Below are 10,214 nucleotides of genomic sequence, written 5' to 3'. Positions count from 1 at the left end.
ATAGGATTAGAGGAGAGTTTGATAAGATCACGCAAGTAAAGTGACAGAGGGCCTGACACAGTGTAAGTACTTTTTATATCCACTCCGTTATAAGTACTCAAAGTGGGACAGAGTACCTAGAGCTGATTGGGGGGGGGCGGGCAGCTCTCAGGAGGTTGTGGGAGGACCTCACCCAGCTGAGGTAGGCAGGGAAGACTTCTCGGAGGAGGGGATGTCTGAACCAAGATCTAACATATGAGTAGGAGATAAGCAGGTGAAGAGAGGGGAGAAGAGAGAAGGGCATTTAAGGCAGAGGGAACAGCAAGTGCGAAGGCTTAAAGGTGGCTTTCTTTTCTTTTTTTTAATTTTTATTTATTTATTAATTTTTTGCCACACCGTGTGGCTTGCGGGATGTTAGTTCACCCCAAGCAGGGATTGAACCCGGGCAATGGCAGTGAAAGTGCCAAGTCCTAACCACTGGGCCACCAAGGAATTCCTAAAAGTGGTTTTCTTCCTTTGAAAAGATTACTTTGTGGAACATAGGAGAGGGGTTATGAGGGTGGCATGACAGAACAGGCACACCCATCCACACATGAACCTGTAGACACAAAATCTCTCTTTGGCACCTGCGCGCACGCACACATACACACTCAAGTACAGAGAATCATGTCACAGAGACAGTACACAGAATTATACCGTCAAACAGTCCCATACATGCATCCAGAATCACAACACCACACAGACAACACACAGGTACAAAAAAAAAAAAATCGCAATGCCTCCTACACTCAGGAACACAGAAATCCAAAGTAATAAGAAACACACATAAGGCTGAATCATTTCACCCAGACAGTAACACATGTAGGAGGAATTACAACCCTCCCCATACACAGGTTCACAGAATTATGTCACAATGACCCACACAGAATGAAAACATCACCAGACACACAACGTTACACAGACCTATATCACAAAGTGACATGGACACCCAATCACCCGGTGCACCCACACCCCCTGAAGCGACCCCACAGATGAGTCAACACACAGGGCTCTGGTGCCTACCAAGGTGAGATCTTTATGGGGGTTTAGAGATCAGTGGGTTTCAGAGCCAGCATGGCTGGTCCAGTCCCTTCCCCTCCCCCAGCCCACACAGTTCCCTCCATAGAGGGCCTAGGTCACCCGCTGAGAGAGGGAGGGGTCAGACCCTTCCCCTCATAGCACCGATCTGGACAGGCCATCCCTTGACAAAACAGTGAGAAGTGCCTTCCATAAAGGGGGTGAATTGGGTTGAGAGAGGGAGGCCTTTTCCTGTGGGAGACCAAGAATAGCACCATCGTCGAAAGAAGGTTGGGGGAAGGGGACGGGGACACATAGGTGGTGGTGGAGTACTGAGGAGTCCTGGCCTCTCTCCCCACCCCGTGATATGCAGATAGGGCTGTGCGTGTGCCTGTGCGGCTGGGGAAGTCACCTGGATTGTGAGGGAGCCCCAGGTTCCCCAGATACCTGGGGTTAAGTAATAGTAAGTACATATCTGAGGGCTGAGGTGGGGAGGGAGGGGGTTCTAGGACAGAACTTTTAGGGATATGAGACTGAGAATGGACAGGCTTGAGCATGAAGTCCATTAGCTCAAGGACCTGGAGGGTAGGGATCTGGAATCGGAAGACTTAAGGCAGAGAGTAGTAATTAGAGCAAGTTGAGTTGGGCGGGAAGCCCAGAATAGAGTTAGGAGGGTGGGGTCTGGAGTGAGGGAGTCAGAGGTCTTAAGATTCAGAACTACAGGAATCTACAGGGCAAGGTCCAGATTCTAAAATCAGAAGCCTTTGGAGGCTGAGTTCTAGAGCCAGAAGAATTTGGATCTGAAATCAGAGGCACTTGGACGCTGTGAGGTCTAGAACCAGAGATACAGAGTAAGGACTAGAATTTGAAAAAGTCTGAAGACCAAGTTTTAGGACCAGAGAGATTTGGGAGTTGTAAGGTCTAGAATCAGGAATTTAAAGCTGTAAGGTCTAGAACCAGAAAAATTTATAAGGCAAGGTCTGTAATCAGAAGATGTTTGAAGGCTGAGTTCTAGATACATGGTATCATTTGGAGTCATAAGATGTGGAATGAGGGGGAATTGGAGATTGTGAAGTTTAGAACCAAGGAAATTTATAGGACGAAGTCTGGAATCAGAAGACATTTGAAGCCCATTACTAGAACCAGAAGAAAGGGAGATCATCAGATCGGGAATCAGAGGGCCCTGGAAATTGCAAAGTGTAAAGGTTGTATAGTCCAGGACCAGTCAGTGGTAGCGATAATGAGGTCGAGAGCAAAAGAGAACTGGAACATTGTGTCTGGTTCTGAAAGGTCCAGACATGAAACCCATAAGGTCAAGACATGAAACCCATTTTACTTCTTTTTGATGGGAGAAGCAAGTCTCGAGTGTGGAGTTGAAAAGGGATGAGCTGGGCACCATGAATCAAAATGATTGAGACATCACAAAGTCTAGATTTGGAACAAAATGCATTACAGATCAGGAAGACTAGAGCCAATTCCAAGCTTGGGGATGTGGGGTTCCAAAATCAGAAGAAATCTGGTTGTAAGAGCTGGAATCAGCAGGAGTGGGAGCATGCACCATTGAGAACAAGGGAGACCTGTGGGGAGAGCTCTAGAACCAGAGGAAGGCGGAGAGTGTGCTCTAGAACCAGAGGAAGGCAGAGAGTGAGCTCTAGAACCAGAGGAAGGTGGAGAGTGAGCTCTAGAACCAGAGGGTTCTGGTGGTCCTAGGCCTGAGGGAGTTGGAGGTTGTGAGGCCTAGAACCAGACAACTTTGGAGAGTGTGAAGTAGAAAGATAGAGTTGGAGATTGTGAGGTCCAGAAGGAGAAAAAGCTGAAGACAGTGAGATCCGGAATCACAGCAGTTTGGAGGATGCAAGGTCTGAACCAGACCACGTTGGGGGTTGCGCAGCCTAGAACCAGAGAAGGCCGGGAGTGGCATAGTCTAGAACCAGAGTAGGTCGAAAGCTGTGTGGTCTAGAACCAGAAAGGGTTGGAGGTGGTATGGTCTGCAAGCAGAGGTTGGAAGCTACACCTGGGATAGGAAGACCACCTATGGAGTCGGGGTCCAGGTCAGGCAGGAGCCAGCAGAAGTCCAGAGCGTAGGGGTGGGCAGAGCTGGGTGGCCGCTTGGGAGGCTAAGGGCTCAATCAGGAGTCGCCGGAGGTGAGGTCTGGCCCAGAGGCCTCCCGTCCCCATTGACACCTGAGTTGGTGGGAAAATCAGAGTCCCACATTCTTACGGACCCCAGGCAGTTCGTAGCGATGAAAAACATATCGTGAAAGCAACAAAAATAAAATAAGAATGAAAGGAAGATGGATGGAAAGCAAGGTGCTTATGGTTATCAATACTCCCCCAAGCCCAGAAATGCAGATCTGAGCCCCAAACTCCCCCACCCCTAATTACCGAAAATAAAGCCAAGAGAATTGGAGAAAAGGATGAGGTAACCGGTACTGAGAACCCCAAGGGAAGTCCTGAGAGAAGCAGGAGGGGGCCAGGGACCCCCTCCCAGAGGTCACTGAGCTGAGACCACCCCGGAGCACCCCCAGGCAGTGGGGGTGAGGCAGAGGGGTGGGGACTGAGGTAGGCCTGAGGCGGGCGGGGGTCACCGAGAGGAGAGAGGGAACCCCTCTCCCGGCACCTCCATCCTGTGCATTGGCTGCCGGCTTGGAGTATGATTGACGTCCTTTCTTGTCGGGGGAGAAGGGAGGTGGGAAGAGGACCTGGCTCAGTTGGCCTGGGCCAAGCCTGCCGCTGGCTGAAAGTGGCTCCTGGGCTGGGCGGTGTCCTCGTCCGGGTAGAGAGAGAGCAGGGAGGGGCCCAGGCCTGTGGGGGAAGATGGAAGGTAAACCAGTGGGGAGTTATCACCCCAACCCGTCTTCAGACAGTTAAGAGCATGGCTGGTGAGGCAGGCATGCCCGGATTCAAATAGGAGTGAAATCTTGGGCAAGTGCTGTTCTCTGAATCTCAGGTGTCCAGATGTTAAGAAGCCTGGAACCAGATGCCACCTGAGTTTGAATCCAGGCTCTGCTATTTACTTGCTGTATGAACTGGGACAGGTGACTTTACCTCTCTGTGCCTCCGTTACCTCGTCCGTAAAATGGGCTAACAAAAATAACTCCCCTGCCTCCCACAGGGCTGTCAGTGAGGAGTAAATGAGTGAATCCATGTAAAGTGCTTTGAACAGCGCCCAGTGAGCTGTGGTCATCTGGGAAACAGGGATACTTAGACCTACTTCATTCATGAGAATTCACTCATTCAAAAAAATATTTGTTGAGCACCTACTGGGTGCCAGGCACTGGGGACACAGTAGTGAACAGGATAAATGAAACTTCCTGCCCTCGCGGGGCTGACATTCCAGTGAGGGACGTCAATTGGATCATGTATGTAACAGATTTAGCACAAAGCTTGGCACAGAATGAGCTCTAGATAAATGTTAGCTCTTCAATTACAAATATGTACTGAGGCCCTGCTCTGTACCCAGCCACTGCCCAGCCTTGCACACACAGTGAAGCACAGTGACCAAGACAGGCCAGACCCCTGCCCTGTGAGGAGTAGACAGACAGTAATCAAATAATGTAACAAACTCCTATGTGAATGTGGACTGTGATGAGTGTTTCAAACCATAGCTTGGGAAATGAGGGAAGGCTCTGTGGAAGGAGTCGTATTTGATCTGAGATCTAAAGGATGTGGTAATTAGACAAAGAATGGAGGGAAAAGCATTCCAGGCAGTGGGATCAGCATATGCAAAGGTCCTGAGGCAGCCTCCTCAAGCAAGATGACTTCAGAGTCCTCACAATGCCCCACAGTGGCCCTGTGGAATCTGCTTCTCTCCTCTCTTCTCTGTGCTTTAGCCACACTGGCCTGATTATTCCTCATAGAAGACAGATACACTCCCACCTCAGGACCTTTGCATTCGCTGTTCCCTCTGCCTGGGATGCTCTTCCCCCAGAAATTGTCACAACTCACTCCCTCACCTCCTTCAGGTCTTTGTTCAAATGGCACCTTCTCAATGAGACCACCCCTAATCCTACTGTTTAAAATGGAAATCCCCCCACCGCAGAACTCTTTTTCCTCTGCACACATTATTTTCCCAAGTAGCACTATTTTTCATCACGTGTACTCTTTATTGCATTTGTTTCTTTGTTCTGGACTGTCTCCCTCACTAGCATGTCAGCTCTATGAGGGCAGGGGTTTCCGTGTGTTTTGTTCCCAGTTTTGTCTTCAGCTCTTAGGACAGTGCCTGGCACTTACTGTGTGTTTAGTGAATATTTGTTACACACATGAAGGAAAGAATGAATTAAAGGATAGTGACTGTGGCTGAAACGGAGGATGTGAAGCGGAGTGCAGTCTGAGACGAGGCAACAGTCAGACCCTGCAGAGACTGGAGTCCAAGATGAGGGGCCTGATCTTTCTCTGAAGGGTGCTAGGGAGGCACAGAAGAGCTTTGAGCAGAGGAAGGCCAGGGTCAGATTCGTGCTTTGGAAAGCTCCCTCATGGCCAATGCCTGCAGGTTTCAGGTGGAGCTATGGCTATTCATAGCTGTGCTGGAAGATGATGAGAGCAACACAGACAAAGCAGCTTGTCTCATACTCTGCAGGGTTTGGGGGGGGGGGTGGTCTGGAACCAGCGTCACCTTAAGGGCGACATTTCTTGAGCATTTATTGTGAAACAGGTCTCGTGCTAAGCTCTTCCTGGGCAGCATCTCCTCTAGTCCTCAAAACATCTCCTTAAAGTATGAACTCTTTTTTTTTTTTTTTTTTTGCTGTACGCGGGCCTCTCACTGCTGTGGCCTCTCCCGTTGCGGAGCACAGGCTCCGGACACACAGGCTCCGCGGCCATGGCTCGCAGGCCCAGCCGCTCCGCGGCATGTGGGATCTTCCGGGATAGGGGCACGAACCCGTGTCCCCTGCATCGGCAGGCGGACTCTCAACCACTGCGCCACCAGGGAAGCCCAGTATGAACTCTTATATTGGGTGGGCCAAAAAGTTCGTTGGGGTTTTTCCTTACGGAAAATAGGCCCCCACTGACAAGAAGGGGGAAACCGAGACTCCAGAAGCAGAAACTATCTCCCAAAGCCACACAGCTGGGAATGACCAAGGGACAATCAGACACAGGCTTCGGGAGACCTAGACTCAGGCCCGGGCTCAGCTTCAACCTCAAGGGACAGCTTTGGCCAGCCCCTGCCTCCCTCAGGGCCTCTCTTTCCTCCCACAGTGTCCCTGAGAAGAGGGAAGGGCTGCCTGTTTCCACTAAGGTCATGTCCAGGCACAGACAGCCCCCCACCAGCCTCAGAATCATCCCACCCTCTCTCAGCCATCAAAGGCTCCTCCCACAGGAGAAGGGGACCCAGAGCCTCTCTGTCTACCCAGGTTGCTACTCACCCAGGGGCTCATTCAGTTCTAGGAGGTGGGTGCTGGGATCCTGCTGGCTCCCTGGGGCTGGTCCTCCTGTCAGAAGGAAACTCTAGGGGACACAGACAAAGCCGCCATCATCATCATAATCATCACCATCATCATCACCATCATCATCATCATCATCATATCCAAGGAGGCAGGATAGGGCAGTGGTTACGGGCACTGTGGTGTTCAGTGGCGCTTATTGGACGTGTGAATTCGGGTGAGTCACTGTCCCAGATGTCCTCTGTGGGTCCCTCCAGAGCCTTGTTTTCCCCTTCTTTGGTGCCCCAGCAGGCTGACCTGTGCGTGTGGACTCCGTCAACGTGCAACCTTGCTCTGTGTGTTCCTTTGAGGTTTACATGATGGGAGGTACCAGCAGGTGGGAGGAGGAAGACAAGGGGTATTTGATCCTCTAGCTGCTTCCCTGCTGAGTCGTCTTGGGCTGGCTGTGTCCCTCCATGGAAGGTTTCAGCTCTCACAAGGTGGACCCTACTCTCTCCAGGATCCAGTGGCCACCCCTCTGCCCTGTGCCTTCAGGCTAGGGATGGTGCTGCTAGCCCCAGGGTGATGCCTACACCTTTGCCAACAGTCCTGTTACTAAATTCTCCTCAACACCCCATTTGAACGTGTTCTCTGTCTCCTGTCCAGTCTCTGACTGATACAGTTGCTTAACCTCTCATGTGTAAATGTGAAGAATAATAATAATATTTCAAGAGTGGCTGTAGGGACTGAATAATCATGCAAGGCACTTTGTGCAGTCAGCATCTGGCACATGGTAGGCACTCAATAAATAAGAGCTGTTGATATTATCAACCATACTCTCACATTCAAACAGCCCTGTTCAGGGCTTCCCTGGTGGTGCAGTGGTTGAGAGTCCGCCTGCCGATGCAGGGGACACGGGTTCGTGCCCCGGTCTGGGAGGATCCCACATGCCGCGGAACGGCTGGGCCCGTGAGCCATGGCCACTGAGCCTGCACGTCCGGAGCCTGTGCTCCGTAATGGGAGAGGCCACAACAGTGAGAGGCCCGCGTACCGCAAAAAACAAAACAAACAAACAAACAAAAACAGCCCTGATGGGGCTTCCCTGGTGGCGCAGTGGTTGAGAGTCCGCCTGCCGATGCAGGGGACACGGGTTCGTGCCCCGGTCCGGGAGGATCCCACGTGCCGTGGAGCGGCTGGGCCCGTGAGCCATGGCTGCTGAGCCTGCGCGTCTGGAGCCTGTGCTCCGCAATGGGAGAGGCCACAACAGTGAGAGGCCCGCGTACCGCAAAAAAAAAAAAAACAAAAACAGCCCTGTTCAGAGTGAGGAGCCCGAGGTGCTGCTCTTGTTTGGTTGGTTTTTATTCGCCCATTTATCAATAGCCCACTAAGGAGCAGCTAAGGGCCTGATTTCATTAAGTCTCATGCCAGTCCTATGAAATGTAACTATCTGCTACTTCCCAGATGAGGAGACTGAGGCTGAGGGTGGTGACGTCACCCACCCAAGCTCTCACAGTTACTGAGTGATGGACCTGGGACTCGAACCCAAGTCAGTCTGACTCTACTGTCTGTACTTTTTTTTTTTTTTTTTTTTTTGCGGTACGCGGGCCTCTCCCCGTTGTGGCCTCTCCCCTTGCGGCCTCTCCCGTTGTGGAGCACAGGCTCCAGACGCACAGGCTCAGCGGCCATGGCTCACGGGCCCAGCCACTCCGCAGCATGTGGGATCTTCCCGGACCGGGGCACGAACCCGTGTCCCCTGCATCGGCAGGGGGACTCTCGACCACTGCGCCACCAGGGAAGCCCTAGTGTCTGTACTCTTAAAGCCACACTAATAATCCAAGGCCAAGACCTGTGCTAGGTTTGGGAGGGAGTGTTCCATGGGAGCAGAGAAGATTCCTAGAGATAGTCACCCTTGTCATTTCCCCCCTTACCCTGCTTATTTTTTCTTCTTAGCACCTACCACCAACTTATGTCTATTTGCAAAGCCCTTCCACACCTGTTGCCTGAACCAGCAGATCACGGTCCTAGCCCTAGCTGGATGGCTGACCATCCATTTGACCTTCAGCCAGGCCCTGCCTCTCTTGTTTTTCCATCTATAAAAACTAGGTTTAAGCCCGCTGGGTTCTGAGGGCCAGCGAATCCCACAAATCCCCACACATACCAGGCTGAGGGGAGGCAACAGGAAGTTTTCGGGTTCTGGGCTGGGGGACCGTTTGGGGGGTCTCACTCCCAGCAGCTCCGCCCCCTCTGCCTCGTCCTCTGAGCTCTGGGCCAGGGCCCTGGAGGAAGACAGGCAAGAATCTCAGAACCCAGCAAACCTGGGCAGGTGTGGGCACCCGTGTGAGCAGGTGATGAGCGTTCATTCACTCCCCCAAGCACCTATTTCTTCCTTTACTCATACACCCTCCGATCCATCCATTCATCCATCTGCCAATCCATCTTCCCATTCATCTATCCAGTGATCCATCACCCACCCACCTATACAACTACCATCCGTCTGTCCTTCCATTCGTCCACCTATCTATCCATCCACTCAGCCACCCACTCCCCCATCCATCCATCATCCATCCATCCATCCAACTACTATATTCACTCATTTCCTCCCTCTCTGACTTCACAAATCTTTATTAGGCACCCACTGTATATCCAGCTCCAAACTGAAAGCCTTGGAAAATAATGAGATGTATCCATGAAAACCTTATAAGGATAGTAATGAGACCACCCTGGGGACTAAATGGGCACATGCCTACAATCTGGAGAGCAAAAACTTGAGTATTAGTAGTGTAACATCTTTGGAAGGGGGACATGGATCCTCTGAAATTATATGCGAAATCATGTGTCTATGTGTGTGTGTGTAAATCTTCTTGGGAAGGGTCCATGGCTTTCAACAGGTATTCAAAGGTGTTAGGGAACTTAGTTCTAGACAGTTTCCCTGACACCGTGGCAATGTCCTCTTAACTATGACAAAAATTGTTACTAGGCCAGATAGAAATATATTCTAGAGGAGAGGGCCGTGGTTGACTAGTGGGATTTGGATAAACAGTGAGAACAGTGGAGGGCGCTCCAGAAGGAAGGCACAGCCTAGGCAAAGACATAAAGTTTGAAACAAACATGACATGTGCTGGGGACACTGAGGGCCTGGCTGGAGCAGAGGTCAGGGTAGGAGGAATAATGAGGGGTGAGGCTGAAGTAGGAGGCAGGAGAAAGATGGGGTCAGGGACCTTCTCTACACTTCTTTTTTTTTTTTTTTTTTGCCACGCCACTGCTTACAGGATCTTAATTCCCCGACCAGGGATTGAACCCACACCCTCAGCAGTCAAAGCGCGGAGTCCTAACCACTGGACAGCCAGGGAATTCCCTCTACACTTCTTTATATCCCACCTCTACTGTGGCTCACCTCTTCCGAGCCCCAGCCATGGGGGAGGATGCTGAGGGGTCCCCTCTGGAGGGGCTGGAACAGCTCAGCCGGGGGTCACTCCCCCAGCGGGGCAGCAGGGAGGGCTCAGGGGTTGGGGGCGACATGCCGTGGAAGCTCCGTGCACGGGGCCGGGGAACAGCCCCTGGAGGTCTGTGGTAGGCCCTGGGTAGCTGCTCACTGGAGTTGAGCTGGAAGTCATCATCCATGGAGATGTAGGGGGCCAGCATCTCCAAGTCCAGAGCATCGACGTCCTGCGGAGGGCAGGAGGGAGTTAAGAGCATGAGCCTTGGCCTTGGGTGGACCCGGGCTAGAGTCCCAGCTCCACCACTTCTGAGTTGTGTGCCTGAGGTCAAGAGTCTGAGCCTCAGTTTCCTCATCTGTAAAATGGGTAGAAGGACTCTGTG

The 10,214-nt window shown here is 51.7% G+C and overlaps 1 protein-coding gene across 5 annotated transcripts in view; it reads right to left on the bottom strand.

Annotated features, from left to right (window-relative positions):
• Positions 1-1,039: 1,039 nt before the first annotated feature.
• Positions 1,040-10,214, bottom strand: part of HIF3A (hypoxia inducible factor 3 subunit alpha) — a 32,219-nt gene continuing 23,044 nt past the window's right edge. For 2 of the 5 annotated variants that reach the window (XM_081215694.1, XM_081215692.1), the window contains 4 exons: positions 9,790-10,061; positions 8,554-8,671; positions 6,399-6,480; positions 1,040-3,840 (listed from right to left, as the gene is read on the bottom strand). In XM_081215694.1, the coding sequence (XP_081071820.1) occupies positions 3,743-3,840; positions 6,399-6,480; positions 8,554-8,671; positions 9,790-10,061 (570 nt within the window). In that variant the 3' untranslated portion in view covers positions 1,040-3,742. Of the gene's footprint in view, positions 3,841-6,398; positions 6,481-7,991; positions 8,672-9,789; positions 10,062-10,214 lie in introns of those variants that run through there. The other 3 variants (XM_081215693.1, XM_081215691.1, XM_081215695.1) reach the window with 2 other exon arrangements.

Source organism: Mesoplodon bidens (genome assembly GCF_964165515.1).
Source record: "Mesoplodon bidens genome assembly, chromosome: 18".
NCBI lineage: Eukaryota > Metazoa > Chordata > Mammalia > Artiodactyla > Ziphiidae > Mesoplodon > Mesoplodon bidens.
The sequence above is the reverse complement of the archived record's forward strand: the minus strand, read 5'-3'. Positions and strand labels throughout refer to the sequence as shown.